General features: G+C 38.3%; 1 protein-coding gene across 8 annotated transcripts in view; it reads right to left on the reverse strand.

Annotated features, from left to right (window-relative positions):
• Positions 1 to 5,576: 5,576 nt before the first annotated feature.
• Pka-R2 (cAMP-dependent protein kinase type II regulatory subunit) overlaps positions 5,577 to 24,885 on the reverse strand; it is a 369,683-nt gene continuing 350,374 nt past the window's right edge. For 2 of the 8 annotated variants that reach the window (XM_065231879.1, XM_065231882.1), the window contains one exon: positions 5,577 to 7,021. In XM_065231879.1, coding sequence (XP_065087951.1) covers positions 6,891 to 7,021 — 131 coding nt within the window. In that variant the 3' untranslated portion in view covers positions 5,577 to 6,890. Of the gene's footprint in view, positions 7,022 to 24,432; positions 24,811 to 24,885 lie in introns of those variants that run through there. The other 6 variants (XM_065231881.1, XM_065231883.1, XM_065231878.1 and 3 more) reach the window with 4 other exon arrangements.

Consider the following 24,885-nt stretch of genomic DNA (forward strand, 5'->3'; position numbering starts at 1 on the left):
TTCCTTTCTTGACGACGACCGCAACACCACCCCCCATGGAGCTGGTGCGATCAAGCCGAATAATGTTGTGGTCAGGCAACCAGAAGCTGTCGCCGGACTTTAGATGGGTCTCTGATAGGAGGCCCACGTCGATACTATGCTTGCGGAGGAAGTCAGCAAGCTCGAACTTTTTGGCTCGTACAGAGCAAGCGTTCCACGTGACTATAGTTAACGGTTTAGACGCCATACCGAATGATAAACTTACCGAGCACTTGGATCTGTTCGGGTTTGTTGTGGCACTGACGAAGAGCGCTGGTCATGTCGACGAAAATCTTCATCAGCTCATCCGCAGAGAAGAGATCGGGATTGGCGTTTTGTGCTTCTGGTTGTCTCCAGAATCCAGGGGGGGATGGAGAGCTTTGTCCAGCTGAGGCACCAGACGTTTCTTGACGGGGGCCGGATTGCACCCGTGGATTTTCTTGACCGTGTTGCGTACCACGAAGAGGCGGGAAGTCCTCCACCCTGAATGCCGGAGTGTTTTCCTTCTTCCGTCCTGGTTGGCTTCTTGTGGACGCTTGCTTTCGGATCCGCTTGAAATCCTCGCGTTTGGGACACTGTTTGTCGGACCCTTGATGAGCTCCACCACAGTTGGCGCATTTGCATGTTTCCGACTCGTCGACAACGCACTCGGAGGAAACATGATTTTGGGCGCATTTGCCACAGCGCGGATTGATGTAGCAGTTTCGGGTGCCATGCCCGAAATTCAGGCAACGCTGACACTGGGTGACGTCGTGACGGCTGCCACGGTATGGCTCCCATTGAACAATGATGAAGTTGATGGAGCGGATGGCCTTCAACGCATTGAGCGTCACCCCCTTCTGGAAATGAACCAGGAAAAGGCAATCCGGGTACGTTTTCACGTTTTCGTCTCTCCTCGTCATCCGGAAGACTGCGATTGGGGCTAGCTTGTAACGGTCCTTAAGTTCTTCTTCGATCGACTTGGGGTTGAAGTTCGGTAAGCCCCTGATGACTACCTTGAAGGGCTTCTCACCGGGGATGTCATGTGTGAAGTATTCCGCCCTGGAATCCTTCAGGTACTTCACGGTTGCTTCGTACTCCGCTTCACCTTGGTGCCGATCCTGCTCAGCTTGAATTCAGCTGCAACGCCCAGCGATGTGAGATGCTAATGAGCGTGTTGAGTGGCACTTTCATCACCACCAGTGGAGGAAGCTTGACTTTTGCCGTACGGCCACTCGCACCATCGGACTGGCCCTGATTCTTCTTCCTTTTCTTCGTCCGCTTCACTTCCGCTGGTAGGGCATTCCCAACATCGGTAGGAAGAGTAGCGTACCTATTTGTGATAGGTACGCACGAGCTACCTTCACCACTATTCTCCACTTTCTCACGGAGCTTGCTCCGTACGCGCTGCCTTCCCATCACACGATGCAACCGGCACTACGACACGAACAAACGCGCAACTCAAACAACTCGACTGAGCGAGCCAAAACCGGACTAAACTGCTTGACTACTACACTATTCGAGCCTCAGTTGGAACCATAAATGTACATCAACTGGACTGAATGAGTGAAGTGCAAACGATCGACTGATGGTGAATTCCTTCTGCCTCGAATGACCTCCGGCTGAGGAAGAAAATAACGGACTCTGTCCGAAACAAAGAGAAACAGGTCCCGTAGAATGGACCTACCCACCCAGTTATTACATGGACGTCACATAATTTAACCTTTTACAAACGTTATGAAAATAAACAATTACCCTTTTCTTACTGAACACTGTTATAACTTATAATTCTTTCAGGTACTGAATCTGATCATTCAGACCTTTTCCTAGTGGAACGAGAAACGATTTTATTTTAACCTAAATGTTCATAATTTTTATTCTGCCAGCATTGGCTCTACCTTAACGTACTATCGGCAACACAACGTTATACACGAGTAATCACTATCCTCAGTCTACAGTTCCACTAAATATATCAGGCGTAACATTTAATAACGGCACAAAAGCTTTTGTAAACAAACTTTGTAAGGCCCTTTGCACGTGAACCGAAGAACGCCCACGCAAACCAACAACATCATCGGGTAGGGGCAACTCTCACCTTTCCGAAAGTGGTATTGGTTTGGGTGGGCGTACTTTGGTTCACGTGCAAAGAACCTTACAAAGTTTGTTTACAAAAGCTTTTGTGTCGTTATCAAATGTAACGCCTGATATGTTCACTGAAAGAAGAGCAAACGTTAAACTATCTTACACCACATGCAGAATCACATACAATTTTTAATTTGAATAACCGCGCGCACTACAACTCCCTACGGAGGTCTTGGGCAGAATCAATCGAACATCTAGATTGCCGAGCATAGCAAACCGAACCCAAATAGTTGACCCTTTGTTTCCAGTAAAACATTTCCTTCGGTGGCATCATCTTTGGTTTCGCTTTTTTCTGCAGCGAAGCGGAGCGGCGCAGTGTTTTCCGATGGTTCAAACCGCTGCAAACAAAGTGGCTCTCACGAGTTAATGGTGAGATTGTGCTATAATAGGGTTGTGTAGAGCGCTGTTTAAACCTACTAATTATTTACATACATGATGACAGAGTCACCTCAAAATATTCACTGTAACCATCGGTTACACGTTTTTATTACCGCTGCTTTTCTCCTCCCTACCCTTCATTGGTGAAATGGTGAGCGATCAACCGAGCATTGAGCTCGCTCATGTGAGTATGCACAATGTGCCGTTTGTTCGATTTGCGCTTTATCGTTGCGTCCGTGTTTGGGATTTTTCGTTACATGTCTGAATTTTGACGTCAAAAGAAGTTAGCAAAAACCCAGCACCCAATCCCAGAAAAAAGGGAATTTTCTTTCCTACTGTTCTATTTTCACGGACATCTCCCGCAACCATTTCAAGTGTTTTTTTTCTTTCTTATATTTGATTTCATCTTTCTGATTTACTACTTCAATACGACACCTTCAATAACGAGACAGTAACAGTATGATTTTGCTTGTGTGTGTGTGTTTTGTGTTTGTGGTGTGATTTCATCATCTTTCATATTTGTTTTAATCATCATAATCATCATTACTTTTAGTTTGTGTATGCAAGTGTTTGTTTTTTTTTGTGATACATTTTCTGTTGCTTTTTTTTTTGTTATTAGCTTTTAAAATCGTTTAAACTTATCAATTACAAGAAATAATGTATGAATGCAATAGTAGTAGATATAAAAAGAACTAAAAGCATAAGCAAACTGGTTAAATGTAACAACTCTATCATTCAATCTAACTAGGAAGTTCAATTGCGTTAATATCTGGAAGGGGGGAAGTAAAATGTGTTTATCCATTTTCTGTTATTATTTGACTTTTTACTTTTTGTTTGCTTGATTTTCATCTTAATCGTTTACTATTTGCGTGAATATCCATATATAAGTTTATCATATACTTATGGGGCAATGTAAGCTTCCTTGTTCCTTTTTTTTTATTTATTTATTTAAAGTAGAATGAATCGAAAACAAACGTTAAAACATGTTGAAACAATTTCGAGAAGTTGATCGGTAATTGGTTGCGTTTGCACTTGCTGCAGTAACAAACATTTATGAAAGTTCGGTTCGCTCCCGAAACCGAATTTCGAGACACACAAATATGGCTGCTGATGCTGTTCTGTTTTATTTAGTTATATTTTTTTTTACAAATTTCGAGAAACGCGTCGGTCAGTCGGATCCCTTTCGTATCTCGGTGTGCTGTTCTGTTAACGTGTACTTAAATAGTTAGTTGTTTTTTTTTTACTTCAGTTTTTCAATCAATTTTAGCTGGATGTTTTTGGAACGTTTCACTGTTGCTGTTTTCCTTCGATTTGTTTTCTGTTCAGGCATGGTGCGCAAAACAAAATCTTCATAGCTTGTTCCTTTTCAGAAGACGAACGAAAATGTCCAGCATTTTCTACGAAATAATCTTAACTAACGAGACAAATTAAAAGGAAAGCCTTGCTTGCTTGCGTTGGTTGGCTCTGCTTGCTATATAATAATAGTGTAACGAGATTGATGATGTTTGTTTTTCGCTGCTATTTAGCTAGTGGTGGTGGGTGCAGTAAGGATTTTTGTTTTCGTGATTGTGAAAGTGTGTCGCGTTTTTTTTTTGTCGTAGTTTAGTTGTAGTAGTAGATTAAATGTTGCTTGTTTTTTGTTGTATATATTGTCTTACAAGGATACAAAAATACACGTGTTTGTGTAAGCTCATGTTATATATCTCTCCAAAAATGCGAAAAGTCTACAACTTTGCTGCGAAATACGTTCGAAAGAGTTCGATTTGTTTTGTTTTGGTTCACATGTATAGTGGTAATAGAAGAGTGTAGTAGTAGCAGTGTTTTTCTAGTTTGGATTGATACTGTCAATTCGGAGGAAAATTAGCGCGGTAGCTAAAAATCCAACGCAGAATGCTAATTGTTCTCTGGATTGGCAATACCGGCATACCATTTGATTTAGACATTGTGGTTTTTGTTTTGGTTTCGCTCTGCCGTTGAATGGGCCTGAGCAAGGATTTGTAGGGTTAGTTCGTGAGCCGTTGCAGGAAAGTCAAGATAGGTACACACGGAGAGTGATTTTGGCCGCCGCACCGTGCTGTGTGGTACTAGAATATTGAAAGCATTGAAGTAACTGAGGAAAATTCAATCTAAGTTTGAAACAGGTTCCCAGGGCTCCTATGTATTGGGGGAGATTTGTAAACGGCTGCACTGCTGTGAAAAGATATATTCAAATATCACAAGGTCAATTTAGCCAGAGGTTCTAGTACTACGAATCGCTAACCAGTGGTAAACATCTTGAAACCGTTTCAGTCTGACAGGACGCAAGTTTTGCACGGGGCAAAGAAGTTGCTGCGAATGAGCCCTTGTGCAACGGAAACAATGCTGCTCTGGTCGGTGAAAACAGGGGGAAGAAAATGACAAATACCCTGATCAGTTCCCGACTGGATGCAGTTCAAATGACGGAAGATTAGTTAATTAACCGTTGTTGCTGTTCTCCAGAGCACCATGGGACAATCCCTCTCTCAGGAACGTTGCGTCTCTTCTCTTAGATCACTTCATACTATAATATGGCCTTTGCTACAGTTTTGCGACTATCGATGACGGCGTTTTGTGGTACTAGAACTATGCTAGGTACAAAACTGTTTCTGTTTCGTACTGATCGTACTTTTTCTCTCGTTACTGTCAGTGTAGATTTGAAAAGATATCGTCGTTCTCTTCTACTGCTGGCTGGTGGTGTGATTTTTGATTCACTTGTCTCTCGCTAAGATTCTAACTTTGTGCTTCATTTTGTTTTCATTTGCTACATTTCTTTCGTCTTAGAGCGGCATCAAAGTCTTATAAATTATCAGTTTTTTCTCCTTTGCGGTTCCACCTTAATGGTTCTACCAAAAAGGGCGATATTTTTTTTATGTTTCCCTATATTCCTATTATAGCTGCTGATCTCTAGTTTTGCTTTCTTATTAAATATATATATATATGTTCTGCTTAACGGTCCTTACAATAAATCTCTGCTTGATTTTTTTAAAATTATTTTCTATTCATTATAGTTATAATTAATAAAGATTGATATTTTTTTAATCTTTTATCTTAAATGTTAAACACTGTACCTTAAATTCTTAGTATTTTCACTAGTTAAGTTTTGTTTTTTTTTTGCATTTTCTTTTGTTTATCAATACTTGCCTCATGTTATAATAAGTTAACAGAAATAATTTAAAATTTTGTTTATTACTTTCTTTGCATGTTTCCAGCATTAGTTTAGATTATTATTTAATATGCTTCCGTGTTATCAATGGCTACTTAGTACAATTTGCTTTTGTTGCTTCATCCACAAATACTTGCTCAATTGTTTTTTGTTTTGTTTTTAAATCCATCAAGTTATAATAATGTGCTTGTTGTTATTTTGATATTGATGTTTCAGTTTTTTGTTGTTTTTTTTTTTTGCTAACACACACCTATTTATGTTTGTTCTGTTGAATATTTTTTTTTTTTTAATTTTTTCCACATATTTGGCAATTTCTCCACCCTACAAAACAGTTACAAATGAAACGAATCGATTTTGTATTAATTTCACATATTTGCTTTCTCTCAAATATTTGATTCAAATAGATTTACTTGAATCCAAAGCTGGTGCTAAATAGCGGCGGTGGTGACTTCTTGCTCACTCTCCTACAATTTGATACCCTCTCGCGTCGTTCGCTTTTATCTATCCGATCCCACAAATCGGCTAATTTTATATAATTTTCTCTTTCTGTTTAAACATTTCGAATCCTCCAATTACAACACTCCATTTCTGTTTGATAGTATTAATGTCCAGTTCTCTAGTATTTTTCGCTATTAAAGCGTCTTCGGGGCTAACCTAAAAATGAAAACAATACGCTACGAATTACACATGTATGCGAAAACAAAAGAATTTCAATGGTTGACTACTGCTGTTTGCGTCTGAATTTCGAATTTCGATCACCATCATCATTCCACACTGACTGACTACCAGGTGCGCTGCTGAACTGCCTTTTCTCTCCGGAACGATGCTGCAGAATTCCTGTTTCTGTTGTATGCAGAGGACTTCCGAAGAATACTCCCGGGCTACGCTGCTGCTGCTGTTGTTGTTGTTGTTGATGTAAGATGTTAATTCGTCAACCCAGAAGCATCGGACGCCATCGGTGCATCAGGTTGAAATTCCGTAGTCCAGAAAGAAACCGCACCTCAGCTGCTTGTGGATTATCATTTGAGCTAACCCCACCCTTTGGCAAATTTTTCTACCGTCAATCGAAATGGGGTCTAAAATTAAGCTTTTATTTTTTTTTCTGTTATAGTTGTTTGTTGGTTTTGCTGGTGGTGTGGCGATGGCGATGATTCTATGCTATCTGAAGACGCTGGACGACACATCCTGATGCTTATCGGATGTCGGTGATGTTGTTCTTGCTGCCGAAGATCTTCACCAATTGTGACTCGTAGTCGCCGATGCTGCGCTTCATGAGATCCATACACGGACCGAGCAGCCGTTCGAATGCGTCCACGTCCAAAACTGAAGGAATGAAGGAAAAACAGAGGGTTTGAGTTGAGTTTGTGAACGTTGATTTGTTAGGTTGGTTTAAGTGGTTAATAAACTAAATTTGGTTAGAAGATAGAAGCCAATTTGCAATAGATTTTAAGTACGTAATATGAGCGGAGATAACTTACCTGTGGTTGGACAGGTTAATAGGTTAGTTGGTGGATAACTACATTCAAAGCATTCAGTTGTTTTAGATACACCTTACTTACCACTTATGTGTTTGTGCTTGCCCTTTTTTCATTGGATTAACTATGATTTCAATTTGAGATGATACGAAAGATGACCCTCACAAGTCTCCATAACCCAGGAAATATTTGTCAGTTTGAAAAACAAAATATAATGTATATTTACTTCAACGCGTTATCAAATATTATAAATTAACAATATGGTTCACTCTTCTATTATCCCCAAGACACGATTTTCCCCGACACTAGCGCCACTAGCGACACGAAAGGTGACTAGTACACTGTAAATTTAGCGCTTAGCTGTTGACAGCTCAATATCAACATGACTATCGAAAACAACTTACAATTTTATTTTATTTTTATTTTATTTTTATTTAATGCATCCATCTGACAATAAGTCTTAATGAACCAGAAGCCATAACAAATACTAAATGTATCTGGAGTTAATAATACGACTCTGGAATTGAGCAACAGGTTCTCCAAACTCGAACAACTCTTCAACTGTAGAAAACGTGCGAATCATACTCGTAACAGGTTCATGTTGTCCAAAAGAAGAGCGGTGTGAGTCTTGACGCAATAGGAACGTTGAGCGTAGAAATCTGCTTGGCGCACGAAAGTTCAAGCAAGAGAGTAAGTGGGTAGAGTCAATTTCACCACTTAATAACTTCGCGACGAATGTTGCCTGTTGAATTTGTCGCCGTCGTTGTAACGTGTCCATGCTTAGCAAGCGACATCTCTCAGCCACATCTATGACACAAACGTCATTCCCATATACTTTGCGTGAAGCCGAAAAATCCTGGTTCTCTGGTTCGATCGAACCAGAGAACCAGGATTTTTCGGCTTCACGCAAAGTATATGGGAATGACGTTTGTGTCATAGATGTGCTCTCAGCATACGGAGGTAAGTTTAGTGGATCTCTCCAAGGAAGTTGTCTTAATGCTCGGCGAATGAATGTTTTTTGGATACGTTCTATACTGATGTTCCAGGAAAGTTGGTAGGGAGTCCAAACAACAGATGCAGTCTCGATAATCGGACGAACCAGTGAACAGTACAGTGCTTTTAAACAGTACGGATCCGAAAAATCTCTTGAGATTCTTGATATAAAACCAAGCTGACGATTAGTCTTAGTGATTACCATTGAACGGTGTAAGTCAAACGTAAGTTTAGGGTCCAGCATTACACCTAGGTCGCTTACTTGTTCTACTCTTTCTAGTACAAATCCATCAATTGAGTAATCGAATACGATTGGCGTTCTTGTGCGATTAAATGTCATGACCACACATTTTGATATACTGACGGAAAGCTTGTTTAAGCGGCACCAATCAACAAATTGGTCTAACATTGCTTGGAGCTGACGGCAATCCTCGACGTTCTTGACAACAATGTATAGTTTGAGATCATCGGCGTATATGAGCACACAACCACTCGGCAAGAGGAGCGTCACATCGTTGAAGAAGATTGTGAACAGCAATGGTCCTAAATTGCTGCCCTGGGGAACACCGGAGGTTGCAGCAAATGGTGATGAAGTGCACGAACCCAGCTTGACACGAAGTGTTCTGTTGGAAAGATATGATTTCAGCCAATCAACCAAACCATCCGAAATTCCCAGGCGAGACATTTTCCGAAGAAGAATACCATGATCGATGCAATCGAATGCCGCTTTCAGATCGGTATAAACGGTATCAACTTGAGCCCTATTTTCCAAGTGATTTATACATGTTGAGGTGAACTCCAGCAAATTTGATGTAACTGAGCGTCCTGGCATAAATCCGTGTTGCGTTGCTGAAATGTAGCTCTTGACATGAAAGAAGATAGCATCGTTCACAATGATCTCGAATAATTTTGAAGCTACAGATAGACTTGTTATGCCACGATAATTTGTCACGTCACGTTTGTCGCCCTTCTTATGGACAGGGAACATAAAGGAATGTCTCCATATTTCGGGGAAAACTCCTTGGTGCAACGAAGCGGTAAAGATGCGAGCTAGGGAATCAGCTAAAACAGCAACACAGCGGCAAAAAATGATTGCAGGTACACCATCAGGACCCGGTGAAACAGATTTCTTCAACTTCCTAACAGCTTTAACGACATACATATTGCTAACCACAAATGTACGCAAATGGATGAGACCCTCAGGAACATTGCAAGCCGCTCTTTCTACTTCATCTGCGTTGGCGACTGAATCCGAAAAAACAGAACTGAAGTGGCGGGAAAATAGATCACACGATTCGAGCATAGAAGTAGACTCCAAATCGCCAAAAAATACGGATGAAGGAATATTCGACGATTTTCGCTTGGAGTTCACAAACTTCCAGAAGCTCTTGGGATTTCTACGTAAATTGGTCTGGACACGCAAGACATATGACTTGTATAGGGTTGAATTAAGCTTACGATAGGCGTTGCAAGCGCGATGAAAGTTGCGTTTCGTTTCAGAAGTTCGATGTCGGCGAAGTTTACGCTGCCAGGAATTTTTATCGCGTTTCAAAAGCCGCAGGAGAGGAGAACTCCAAGCAGGAGATATAGGAGGTTTTCGTCTTGGAGTGTTATCGGTGAGCCAATTGCAAATTATGTTGCAAAATTGTGCTGCCATATCGTTGACGTCATTTGTTGCCAGAATACTGCTCCAATCACAGCTCATCAGGAACTCGTTGAGCATGACGATTTTTGAGTAGTCGAGCGTATGTTCACCAGCATCAAGGGATTCCACACGTTGGTAAGGAGAATAAAATCGGTGGATGATGCAATTGAAATTGAATACAATTTTACTCAGTATTGTGAAAAATTAAACCATAAATTACTCAACATCATGCACTCATTTTTCAATGATTGCACATAAACTTATACTCTACAGTACAGTCCACAACACTCAACTTTATCGTTTTTGTTTTTACGTACAGTGCATCTTACACTCAAAAAATTCTACACGTCATCATCATGTGTCTCACACTTAATTTTGCGCTTATTGTGAAACACATCCATTTCATGTGTGAATCTTATGCTATGAATCATGCCTGAACACTATGGATTTGAATTGTGACACACTTGGATTCTATGTGCCTCATATGGTGATATCAATAGCTTTGCACATCATAGTTCAATATTCTACAATATTCTACTTTATCGACTTCTACTTTGCCGACTCTAACAATGAATCGTCAAATATATAAACAAAACTGCCAGAGGCCAGAGCTTTCACATATCTTTTTAATTGGTCTGATTTGGGATTCGATCATGGACTGTTGAGGTGTGCTGCTGCCGGAGTCTTCGTTCGATCCCACTATGCCACGGTTGTTCTCATATATGGGGCGGGTTGATAGGATAAAGTCACAACTCTTGTTTTCGATGTTTACCTTTCTGAGCAAGCAATTCACATCGCATTGAAATGCAAAACACTTTAAATCCATCTGTTTTGAACAGTAGTGTGATTCAATGTGCAATACACTTGAATAGATAGTGAAAGATTTTCAACATTTCCAAGTTTGAAACACTAGAAATTAACGTGTATAACACATTGAACCAAGGTGAAATACACTTAAAGTAAATGTGATTGTGCATTTAAAAAATCAAGTGTTTAAACATTTCGATCAAACGTGTGGAATTTTTTGAGTGTAGATCCATAGGCCAACATTAGAGCCATTTCCCCTATGTTATGTCGGAAATTTTTGACCATATTGTAAATAACTTTCTTATGCACGCCGTCGTTTATTGGCAATGTGGTTGAAAATTTTAAAACTATAACACGTCGGAAATTTCGAATTATAAATGTGCTAATTAGTTGACCATTTTTAAACCAGCCCGTCAATATCCGGCAAGTGCTTCCGATAATTTGATATTACGTACACGCAAAATTCAGCATATTTGTAGTTCTGTGTCAACATTTCAGCTCAATTGATCATAACAAAACAAAGTTGCAACATGCCAAAGTTGGCTAGTTTGTATGAAAATCGGCCTTTTGTGCTAATTTAAAAGCCACCACTGTATGATGGAGTGACAGTTCAGTCACAGACAAACAGACATAAGATCTTAAAAGAAAATTCTTCAAAAATATCGTCAAGCGTATTTTGCATGCACACTAGCACCAACCGATGGAAACTAACGATTTTAAATTGGCTCACTACTTGACTAGCCTATTGGTCCCAAGTTAATCTATTAGCGGACCCCATGTTAGTCGAAGTTCTAGTACTACACTATGTTTGTTTTGATTTGCTATGAAAGGGGATTTATTTTGTTTGTTCAGTGTGATTTTTCTTTCATGGGAAAAAGTTTTTAAACGTTGTCTACCACCTCTCATCACTTTAATGTGTACACAGCAAACACATATAATATGTATCAATCAGTGCTACTCATAATGATGTATTGTAACTGGTTATGTCTTGTTCAAACTACAGTGTTATAACATGTTTCAAGGTTTTTTTTTAATAATTTATTTAGGAGATTTTTAGCCACGGACTAATTCATCTCCGTTGTTACAAGGGTGTTATAATAATTGTCAACAAATAAAACGTCATCAAAACAGCCTTGTAATAATTAAACAACAAGTGGAATGACCAATGTGCAGCTGCTTGGATGTAATATTCATCAACTCTGTATTCGTTCGATTAGTAAGTGGTATGTGTCTCCAGGCATCCCTTGGCCCTCTTATCATTTTCAACAACTGCAATCTACTAAATTGACCTGAAAAAGAACTGGAATCACTGACAAGTTAGAAATAAGGTGGCTTGCTTAACGTTTCAGTGGCGCCACCATGACAAATGCGAGCACATTCCCTACTACAACCTTATTTGCGAAGTTTGTCATTGTGAGAGTTATGTCTGTTTGTCTGTGGTTCAGTGGTACAAACCGGTGGAAACTAACGATTTTAATTTGGCTCACACTTGACTAGCCTATCGGTCCCAAGTACATCGATTAACGTACCCCATTATAGTCGAAATTCTGGTACTACACTATGTTTGCTTTGATTTGCTATGACAGATAAAATGAGGGGTTCGTGGATTTTCCTATGTTTCGAGAGGTGCATCGATTAGCTTGGGACCGAAGAGAGTACCAGAGCTGAGCCAAAAAGTTGAGCACGTTTCTTCGTGACCTTCTGGTCTTAGAGTTATCTCTATGGAGTTACCTCTATGATGAAAGAATGTTGGACATTGCAGAACTGTGATTATCATCTCACTGCAGTCTGAAAAATTATCGAGAAAATTTACCCAATAAAACATCGGCTAAGTCCATGTAAACAGTACCACTGAATTGTCATCCGATTGAGGTTAACCCCGACGGTGCAAAACCTTATCGACGTTTAAATGTAAATGTGTGAGTGTGAATCGCCATTCCTCGCGAAATCGAAAGGCTCCCGTAAGCTAGGACCCATTCTGCCTCTACCAGTGTTGGGAAAATATCAAAAATCAAATCTCAACAAAGAACTAAATCACGATTGATTTTCACAGACAAAACTCAACATGCAAACAACTGCGGTTGATATTGCAAGCTCTGATTTCGCAGCTCAGGATATTGTTTTAGTTGACGAACTCTCATTTCATCACATTTTATAGACGAGTGAACGGATGGATTTGAGTTCACGCACTCGAGAAAAGGTGATACAAGCTGCGGGAAATGTGTACTAATCATGTTCATTATTCATGAACATTTAGTGTGAAAATGTAAGAGGTATAGGTGTTATTCTAGATTCTAAATTGACATTTGTGGATCATTACAACACAATAATACCATAGAGGTAACTCTAAGACACGTAGGACCCGAAGAAACGTGCTCAACTTTTTGGCTCAGCTCTGGTACTATCTTCGGTCCCAAGCTAATCGATGCACCCCTCGAAGCATAGGAAAATCCAAGAACCCCTCATTTTATCTGTCAAACTTTAATAGAGAATCAAAACAAACATAGTGTAGTACCAGAATTTCAACTATAATGGTGTACGTTAATCGATTTGCTTGGGACCAATAGGCTAGTCAAGTAGTGAGCCAATTTCAAATCGATAGTTTCGTATTGATTGTTGATAATACATAGAGCAGGCAATATGCTTAATTTTATAAAACGTTTCGGTCTCCGCTTTAACGATCCTCATCCAATAAAATCACTTTACGTTGCTTATGTGAGATCAATATTAGAATATTGTAGCGTTTGTTTGGTCACCTTATATAAAAAAGCATCTTCTTCTTCTTTTTCGCATTTCAAGCTTATTGCATATCGCATATTAGCTTATAGCGTGCTCTCAACTTAGTGTTCTATCTAGATGCACCGGACCGGGAATCGAACCCAGCCACCTCCAGCATGGTCTTGCTTTGTAGCTGCGCCTTTACCGACTGAGCTAAGGGAGGCCCCATATAAAAAAGCATGAAGAACGAATAGAGTCAATCCAAGAGCAGTTTTTATTATATGCACTACGTAAGTTAGGTTGGACGGCTTTTCCTCTTCCGTCATATGAAGCACGTTGCTTGCTGATCAGAATTCAAACATTGAAAGAACGTCGGGATTACGCAAAGATTTCTTTATTAAACAATATAATTTCGCAACGCATTGACTCAGCTGATCAAAGATCAAATTTGTTTGCACCTTCCCGACAATTACGCAATCGACACTTGTTCGCAGTAGATCGCCATCGGACCAATTACGCTAAATTTGGTCCGGTAAATCAGATGATGACTGTTTATAATCATCATTGTGAAATGATTCTAAATACGCCCTCAACAGAATTAAAAATATATTTCAAATCCATGCGAAGTCATAGAGCATAAGTCCTAATGTTAATAGGGGAAATGGCTCTAATATTGGCCTATGGATCCAAGATTGGGCCCATCGCTAAAAATCTGCTATTTATCATTTTTATCTAGATGAACGCGTCATTGGAACGGTACTAATGGATATTTTTGGTCGCTATTGAAAATTTAGTCGATTGCTGAATTTTTGTATGGACCCAAATTAGGGCCATTAGTCTACGATTTGATTGATTGACGAATAAATAAAAAAAAATAAACATTGCCCGCAGCTAGTGCCATTTTTATGTGCGTTCCTAATAGAAACTATGTGACAATTTTTTTTAGTGTAGCATAAAAGAGAAAGAGATATCACAACAAATGTTCTCAATCATATCTGTTTTCTCTGACATGGAGATCTTCCGAAGACGACCCGACGAAGCAGCTTATAAACCATGGTCAATTAGTAATGGAACAAACTCTTTTGCTTATTACAGTGCTCCTAATGGACGTTTTCGGAAGCTTTTGACATCTATTTGTTGACAGCAACAATAATAATAACAGTGTATTTTTTCAGTTCATAAAACGCTCTTGTTGTTTTGGAGACAGTCGCCATGCAAAAGGAACATGTACAATCGTGGTCCGCGTCCAATCAGACTAAAGTGTTGAATTTTCCTAGAAACACCGTATGGCGCGTGCTCAAAACGTACAGGGAAACCTTGACGACGAATCGGAAGCCTCAAAGTAAACTTACTTAAGCCTCGAATAGCCTTTTATCAGAACTATTGGTTACTTGGGTAATGACCCATATTTTTATAATACTAAATGAACTTAACAACTTTGTTCTGGAAAAGTTGTGAAAAGCAGCTACACAAATCATAGGCGTAGCCAGAGGGGGGCAGGGGGGCAGCAACATAAAGGCTTTCGGGGAAATGGCATTCGGCCGAATTTTCCATAGTAATTTGTTTTCGCCCCTCCCTAGCTTGAAACCTGGCTACGCCCTTGACACAAATTGTCCCACCGCATAGGAAGCAATGTTAAAAGGTGGTTTTCTCTGCTTGCTGATTCGGACTTGTCATGAGCGTCCTGATTTATCAAGACATGCTCTGATTTTGGGGTCGTTTTTTGGAGCGTCCTGATTTATTTTTAAAATTTTACGATTTGTCCTGATTTTCTTGTTTGTCCCACAATAATTTTATATTTTACAAGATCAGGGCTGGTAGCGATCAATGCTGTCAAAAATAGTGAGTTTAGTGACCATGTTGAAGAAATAAGTGAACAAATAGTTACTTATAGTTGTAAAAAAGTGACTAAAAAGTGACCTAAGGGATGAAAATTAGCCGTTCTGATGGCAATCCAAATAAGTGTTTGATGTTTTAGACTTATTCATTTAGAATCTCATAAACACTAAAATATGTACGATAGGAACCTTCAAAGCGAAAAATTCAACAGAAAGTTGAATGACTAAACATTCAAGTGTCTACTGCCTGGAAAAAACCTGAAAAACCGAGAATTCTCAGGAAATTTAATTTCTCCTGAAAATACCTGGAAGTCTCAGGGAATCTTATAATAACTCAGGAAATTTAATATTTTTTTTTTTACTAAGGATATTCCAAAGAAAAGAATGCATTTTAAAATAAAAACATTCAATATTCCGGGTTATTTTCATTCACACATATGAAATCGGAGCATAAGTGCTCGTAATTTTTTGGTGAATACTAAGGGGGTGAAGGGGATGTTAAAAGGAGGATTACAATTAAATCTGAGAATAACTCCAGGAGATCTTCAAAGAAATTCGGGAAATAACTCAAGGAGAGGTTGCCAAACAAATAAAGGGGAGAAATGTAAGGAATTTCTGAGGAGAAATGAAAATGAATTTTTAGGAGTAGAATTCCAAGTGAAGGAGTGAGATTAAAAAAGAAATCTGAAGTGAATTCAATGAAAATTCTGAGAATCTTTCCATATGATTTCTTACTGAGGAGAATTTCAAGATTCGGAGGATAGTTGCGAGAAGCATTCTAACTATATTCTTGTGATATTTTTTAGAGAATTCAGAGAAGCGTTCCGAGTGAATTTCTAAAATAAGTTATAAGAGTTTCGGGAAAATACGAGCGAATGATGAGGAAAACTCCAAGCGAATTTGCATGAAAAATCTCCGTTGAATTTGCAATCGACTATTCTGAGGTCAACAGCTTGAAAGTTCCCTAAATATTCCTGAAGTTAATGAAACTGCCTTGAAGTTCTTTTATAGTGTGAGAAACTAGCCTGATGCTCGCAATACTTCTCATCATTGTTTTTAACTTCTCTAAACTTTTTCGGACCTCCTAAAGTTTCCACAATTTTCCTACCGATCATGAATCTTCTCTAAAGTTTAAACAATTCACTACTCTGAGGATATCTGTTATTTCTTGAAGTTTTTTTTAGCTTTATTAGCGAGATTAATAATAGTTCTCGAAACTTCTCTAAAGTGTTTGCAGTTCTCATGAAGCTTGTTGTACTACCCTAAATTTAATTGAACTGTTCTAAAAATGTTTAAGCTTCCATGAAATTCTGGACTTATGTGAAAACCTAAATAATTTTCTTAACATCTCTAAAAATCTCTGAAAATTTGGGAACTTCTTGAAATTTTCCGCTAATTCAGTAAAACTAATGGAAGTTAACTCCCATGTAATTCCCCTTGTTTATGGAGCTTTACTAAACTTATTTGGGAGACAAATAAGCCCAGGGCTGAAAGTCTCCTTGATAAAAAAAAAACTTATTTGAAATGCTCCCGAAATGTTCATATAAGTTCCTGAAGTTCTCGGATCTTCCCTTAAGTTCCATAGACTTTTATGAAGTTCTCGAAATTTTTCTGAAGATTTCTGTGCTTCTGTGAAGTGTTCGAAGTTATTCTGAAATTTTAGGAACTTGTTTAAACTCCCGCAACGAAATAATTATTATATGTAGTTCTATGATTTTCACTGAAGTTCTCAAGATTTGTTGATTTTCGAAACTTACAGTTTCTTCAATAGTCTAGAGTTTCCTGATGTTTTCAAAACTGCCCAAAATATTTTTTTCTTTCAATTTCCTTAAAATTCTCTAAAGTACCCTAAATATCTAAGTATTTTTTAAAAGAACCCACAACTTTACTGGAATTGATTGAGCCTTTAAGTTCTTCAATTTTACTTATGTTTTATAAACGCTCACGAAACTATGCCTTAAATCACTAATTTCCCCTGGATAGTCCAGCCCGAAAGTTTTCTATGCTTACCTTAATTTCTCTGAATTGATCAAATGTTCCGGTAAATTTTTATATTTCAAAATTCTCATGATATGAATTCCAGAATTAACTTGAAATTCTGCTCTGAATTATCATGGATTTCTTCTGAAATTAACCAAAAAACGCTCCGCGTAATAATTATAACACTATAAATCTTTCGCAATTTTTTTAGAAACCCCTTGAAGCATTTTTAAGAATTTCTTTTCAATTATAAGTAATACATTTCGCACTAGGGTTTTAATTATCGCCAGAACACTCTTAGAACTCTGTGTATTGTTGAACTCTCATCATAATTCTCTTGGAATTCTTTTTCCTCAATAAATTTAATTTAGAACTTGCAATCTTTTCCACAGATATCCCTCCAAATTCTTCTAACAATTTCTAAGAATTTCATGTCAGAATAATTCTGGAATTCTGCTAAGAACTTCTCCTTCGAAAACTATGTGGGAATCCTCCTCAATATTTGTTTGAAATCAACACTTTGAATACTTTTAAATTTTACTAAAAATTTCAGGGTTTGTTCGCAAGATTCTATCGATTGTTCTGTAATTTGTTATAACCCTTAAAATTCTTTAAAGTCTCAGAGCCTTGACAGTTATAACTGCACGACTATTTAATAAATATGATTTTTTTTTTCAAATCTGTTATCTTAAAAAAAATTCCAAATCTGGCATTTTAACTATTTTTTCTCCAAATTTTGCATCACGAGGATTGTTATCAATCCCAAATTTTGAAGAAAAGTTCTAGTCTCAGACTCTACACAAATTTCAAAGCCCCAGAATCTTGGGAATCTACTTAAATCAATTTTTCATCCTTTTAGTAAATAAACTTTCAGTATTTTTTTTTTCAAATACCTATTGGTCAATTGGACGTGGGTATTAAATTTCATGAACCATGTTTACTTTCACGTTGAGCGAGTTCCAACGTCAGTAGGTTTTACATATTTTTTTCGTGTTTAACTTTGAACATCAGCGCGAGTGCTGTAAGTTTAATATTTATGTTAGTGTAGACAACGGAGTGAAGACATATTTTCTTTTTCCGATATCCCTACCAATTTGCTCTATTTCTCATTTGTATCAAGTTCATTTTTTTCTGAAATATTTTTTTAATTCAATCTATTATTCTTCACAATTCTGTCTTCCAGATAGCATTTGCCTAGTGACGTTAATCTCTGTTACTCAATAAATTCTAGGGCTTTAAAATCAAAAGATGTATCGAGCATAAAAAGTGGGAGAATTTGATTTTAAAAAGTATCTCAAAAATTCAATAAATTGTGACTCATAGAGTTGAATTTTTTCTTTAGCTTAAGAAAATAGTTTCTGAAATTTTGCTTTTATTTTTCCCACAAATGTCCTCTGAACTCTTACAGTTGTCCACGTTTTAAAACATGCGTACAGTTTCGTTTTTTGTTGAATATTAACAACCGGGAACTTTATATGATTTGAACCGGGAAAACCGGGAATTTCAAAATGAAAAGTCACTGGACACCCTGAATTTATAATTCCTTGAATCTTCGTTTTCAGATCAATCATAGAATTCTCGAATATCCCATAATTCGAAGGTCGCTGCAAATTTCTTTAAGTTCATGGGATTTTTGTGATGTTAGCTGATCGTCCTCAAAGTACTCGGAACTTCACTGAATATAACGAAGCAATCTAAAAATATCTAAATTTCATAGAATTTCTCTGGAATTTCTTGAACTATCGGTGCTTGCTAAAAGTTCTCGCATTTTTTTTTAATTAATGGAAATTCGTTGATGTTCTCTTATCAACTTAGCTAAATTTTCATTTTTTTTAGATCTTGGAATTTCTATGATATAACACCCTTGAAATACTTTCACATTTTCCGGATGTTCATATTATTTTTATTGCGAAATTTTCTCTGAGTAAACCGAAGTTTCTGGAAATTTTCTTGAAGCTTCTTTAAGGTTTCTGCAATTTGCTTGATTTTTCGTTAACTGCCCTTTGATTCTATGATCTGTCTTGATGTTCTCGTAGCTTCCCTAAAGCTCTCAAGAAGATCTCGGTTCTGCTTTAAAATAAATGGAATTCTCGTGTAAACCCTTAAACTTCTCTGGAATTCTCTGGATTTCTGTGAAGTTCCTGAAATATTTCTAAAGTTTTCATAAATTTTCTGAAGGTCTCTGTACTGAATCTCTCGGATCATCTTAAGGGTTCTGGATTTTATTTCAGCACATCATGGAATTAACCTGAATTTGGCTAAACTCACGCTTATAGATTTTTAAACCAATCCATAAATATAGGCTTATCATGCACACTGCAAGAAGAATGATCAATTTTGAAATAAATTCACGTTAAAATAGTTTAAAATAGTGACTGATTACAAGAAAAAGTGACTTTAGTGACTTGGTCTTAAAAAAGCAGACTTTTTAGTGACTTGCTTACTAAAGTGACTCGCTACCAGCCCTGATGATTAAACATTTTTAGTTTCAGAGAATAAATCGATTGATTTAAAGAAAGTGAATTTCTCGTGTAAAAAGTCATTCATTTTTGACTGAAATTTTATAGTGTATACAATGTGACAGTTTGATTGTTTACAATTTGTTCTTGAGCTCGGTAGAGCCGGGATTTTCCAAGCAGAATTGCAATAAAAAATCGTGTGATTTTTTTTAGTAGAATCTGAATATTGCTGGCTACTCTAAAATTTTGTTGATATCAGGACACAACGCGAAATGTAAGCGCATTTTTTCTTTGATTGGATCTCAGTGGAGTGATGAGAGGAATCGTCTTACGGTAGAAACGGTTAAGCATCTAACAACTGTCAAACTTAATTTGAAAAGTTTTGCTTGTGTCGATTTTTTCAAGTATTTACTTTTGCCTGGTCCTAATTCGAAATTGCTCGAGATGATTGCCAAGAGCATATTATACTATTTTATTATCCACGGTTTGATTTTCACAGGGAGAAATACGGGTAGAAACCAACAACTATTAATGGAATAAATCTCTTAAAAAGGTTCTTGCTAACAATTTCAAAATGTCCTGATTTTGAACCTTCACCAAATGGTATCCCTACATGAGCGGCATTAAAGCTCTGGCAATGCTGCAGTCACTCAAGGTGAGGGCTGCCTAAACTCGCTGGACAAGAGTAGCTAACTTCATGTGAGTTTGAGGAGTTTCATTAGACTTATGCTCCTATGCCCATGTTGATCAGCTTCTTAGTGACAGTTTGAAAATGAACCTCGAACATTCTTGTATTATCGTCATCAAACAATGTTCAAACAAAAATTCGCCATGGTGGCCAGAATTTGTTTTCAACCTCGCCATTAAGTTAAAACATCTCTATTTAGTTTTGCTAAATCCAAGCATTTTTTTTCGCCCCTCAGGATTGCCACCTGCTGAGTACGATACTGGTCCCAAGTAGCAATTCTGATTTTATTATGGTTATGAAGAGATTGATAAGGTTTAGAACGGACTTTCTCGTGTAATATTCAATAGCTAAATTCATATTATGGTCATTTGAATATGCCGGAGTATTGGGTTGGTGGTGTAGAACCTAATATGAAGTATAGATTGAAGTTGATATTGAGTGAAAACAACACATATAGGGGAAATGTAAAGGGTGTCCACGATGAAATTGCCACACACAAAATTGATTCGCAAAATTCGAGTTTTCATCCGATTGCCATCAAATTTTCAGGGATTGAGAAATAACTATTAAACTTCATTTTACCATTTTACTCGTATTTTATTTACAGTCCATACGCAAATGCCCGCACCTTGGCCTTAACCCCGGCCATAAGATTCTGCACAACCTGTGAATCAACCGTTTTTTGCATGTAAACCCATACTTTCTTCAGTTCCTCGACTGTCTTCACTACCTTAGGTCGTTTAAGAAGGTGCTGCTTCATAATCGCCCAGTACTTCTCGATGGGGCGGAGCTCCGGAGTGTTGGGAGGGTTGAACATTTTCGGCACGAAATTGACCTTATTGTCCGCATACCACTTCAGCACGTCCTTGGAGTAGTGGCATGAGGCCAAATCCGGCCAGAAGATTGTTGGGACGTTGTGGGCCTTCAGGAGAGGAAGCAGCCGCTTCAGGAGGCACTCTTTTATGTACACCTGTCCGTTCATCGTGTCCTGGGTCACGAAAGGTGCACTTCGCTTCCCGCATGTGCAGATGGCTTGCCAAACCAGGAATTTCTTCGCAAATTCTTATCCTTGGCCGTGAAAAACAGGTTGCCGGGGATCTGTTTGAAGTCGGCCTTCACATATGTTTCGTCGTCCATGATGCAGCATTCAACTTTCGTCAGCATGTTGAGGTACAACTTCCTGGCACGGGTTTTGGCGGACTTGTTCTGCTTCTCGTCGCGATTAGGGGCCTTTTGTACCTTGAACGTTTGAAGCCCAGCCTTAGTTTTGGCCTTCTGGACAAAACTTCGACTTAGGTGCAGCTTCTTAGCCACATCCCTAACGGAGGCGTTCGGATTTCGGTTGAAGGCCCCAACTACGCGGTTGTGATTATTGGTGTTGTACGGAACACTTTTTCCTTCACTTCTGGGCTTCCGATCGGTGGTCAACCGTTCCTCGAACCGCTTAATCACTCGCGACACCGTGGAATTCGCGATTCCCAACGTTTTAGCGATGGAACGATGCGAGAGATCCTTGTTCTCGTGATGAATGCGCAAGATTTTATCACGCACGAGCTGTTCTTTCGGCTCCATTTCCGCGAGTTTAGATCACAGGACTTTAAAACTTGCAGGATGTAAATAATGCACTATGAACTAAATCCACCCAAATTTTCATTAAATTCTACCCAACGGTTAAAAAGTTAGAGCAATTTCATAGCGTGGCAATTTTATCGTGGACACCCTTTATGTAATGTCAGCCTAAGTGTCCCTAATTTGGACTCATACATAAACTCAGCAATCGACTAAATTTTCAATAGCAACCAAAAATATCCATTAGTACCGTCCCAATGACGCGTTCATCTACCACCGATTCCTAGTCCTGACTACTTCAAACTAGGGGAACAGGATTTTTCAGTAATCCACAGGAACACATCTTAGTCCTTGTTACTTTTTATGCCTTGTTGATAGTGACAAGACTCGGCTTTGTCCACCGAGGATGATCTTGAAACAAGAAAAAAAATGAGTTAGTCTTCATTTATGTGATTCCTAGTCTTCTATTCGTTGTTCCGTAGTTTGAAGTTGTTAAGACTAGGGTTCTGATGCATGTTCATTATTGGTGTCATTCCTTAATTTTATTGTAAAGGAATCACATTTTGACTGACAAACGGGCGCGCCTTTGGAGGGTGTTCCAACACTCCGAAGGGTATAAATAGCGAAACCTTTCAATTAGAGTCGGATCCTTGCGATAAATGCGAGAATGACAACTGTAAAAAAATCGAATACTTCATTTCTCAATAGTGATGGAGTAATACGACATGCACAAAACTAAGGACACGGGATATACTACAATAGATCAAATTACTGGTCGCAATGCTGTGAGGTCCCGAGCAGAGGAAAAAAGGTTAGTTTATGAGGGTGACCTAGTAGTTTCGACAACTTGATGTTTGAGGTCATTGTTTACAAAAACAGGTACGGCTATTTGACAATTTGTTCTTGAAATAATTTGCGTCCAAGTTGATGCTCCTATTTATTCATTTCCTCACACCTGGACATGATTTGCATACCTCTGGGGAACTTATATTGAGTGTTAAACATTGCACAGTGGTCCAGAATGTAGATTTAGGTGGAATGATATGTTTTGAGACTGAAATTGAAACTTTAGACTAAAAGTCTCTTCTACAAAGTTGTTCCTTATAGTTTGGCCCTCATTTATATGACAATGAATTCTAGGGTGGTTCTTATTATCATTAAAATCAAAAATCTAACTTTTTTGTTTGAATAAATTAAGGTATACATTCTTCGGCAAAGTTATAGCTGAGCTAGTTTCAGGCAACTTTGTTGGGAACAACTTTTTTGTATCTCTTAAAATGGTCGATTTAGAGCTATTTTCTAATAAAAAAAATGTACCCAAATATAGTAAAAAATATGAATAAATTCAAATTGATTTTATACGAGTTTAAAAAATAACATACTTCAATTTTTTTTCTTCATATTATTGAGAATCACATACGTCCTTTTAAATGCCGTAAAAAAACTTTTTTTTTTGTTTGCCCCAACCAGAGATATTACCATTTGAAAAGTGCATATTTTTAGTATAAAAACGTCAATAACTCTTGACCGGCAGAAGATATTGACAAGCTTTCTGCAGCAAAAATTTGCGCTTTCTAAAGATCTATAAGTTATTTGGAGAAACCTTTGCTGAGAAATTTTAAATAAGAAAACTAGAGCAAATTACCTGTTTTTTTAGAGCCACCCTAACTCAATTCAATAAAATAAAAATGATAGCCTAACTATAAGGAACAACTTTGTAGAAGAGACTTTTAGTCTAAAGTTTCAATTTCAGTCTCAAAACATATCATTCCACCTAAATCTGCATTCCGGACCACTGTGCATTGGGAGCACTTAGACATGTTCCGAGTACCGAGAATCATCAGAATATGAAATGAAGCTATTCAATACTATATGAGAAAGGCTTTAAGGTTTAAGCTTATGGTTTTTTTTTTAAATCATTTCTCTTAATTTTTTTAGGTACAAATAATACGTCCTAAAGCTAGCGGCGGAAAAACGATGAAGTGAAAGTGAAATCAGTATCCACCTCCTACCGTGAGAAGGATGGCCCGGCGGCAACACTAAAAAGAATGAAAAAAAAATTACAGAGAGTCATGGCGACCGACTGCCCCGGACCGATCAGCCAAGCAACCAAGGGACAAAATTATCTCCAACTGTGACTGCACTGCTTTCTACTCTCCAAAGGACTAACAGAAGTTTATCTTCCTTGAAAAATCGGTCGACTGACGGTGGACGGCATGCCATCGTCATCTTCGCCGTCGCGTCCTACCGAAAGCGAAAATCAATTTTCCTTATTTCACAACCATTAATTTTCTACTGGCCGCCATAGCCTTAAGTTGTTGCTCGTGTTTGGAAGTTTCAGCCCTATAATAGGGGAAAGGAGGTGGACTTTAACGCAGATTAGTATTTCAATCGCAGAGTGGTTATTTTTCACTTTCAAGCGGGGTTGCACCGTCGTTTTTCATTACCCGCCCACAAGCTGGGTAATGCACTAATGCCACCAAGTCACGACCATTTTTGTTACACGGTGCGATAGAACTGACGTATTGTTTATGCAAATATAATAGGTGGGACGATGATAATTCATCAAATACAAACAATCATGACGCTCCATATGATTCGAGAGCATACCTCTATTGTATGATTAGGACTTCTTTCCACGTACAGTAAGTAATAGAACAATTTTCCGGCGAACGACGCCTATCAAATTTCTTCGATTGCTAGAAACGTGAAAACCACAAGCCACACAAAAATTAAAAATGTTCGTCATTGCAGTTCGTTCGTCCTGCCGGGCTCAACCATGGACTGTGCATCGCTAACGGACTACAGAATTTTCCTCCCGACAGGCTTCCAGTATCATTTTCCACACGGGTTCATCCACGTATCGGTAGTGCTTCATACCTCGTAGCATCACATCCAAAATATTACCGAGCAAGCGCTCGAAGCAGTCCGTTTGGAGGACTTTACAGCAGTCGATGTTCCACGGATATTGCAAAAAATGTTTTTACGGTGATGAATGAAGTGAGGTGATATTTT

This window comes from Ochlerotatus camptorhynchus, unplaced genomic scaffold, assembly GCF_037179485.1.
Source record: "Ochlerotatus camptorhynchus isolate MF236.1 unplaced genomic scaffold, CSIRO-AGI_Acam_v1.1 ptg000361l, whole genome shotgun sequence".
NCBI classification, from domain to species: Eukaryota; Metazoa; Arthropoda; class Insecta; order Diptera; family Culicidae; genus Ochlerotatus; species Ochlerotatus camptorhynchus.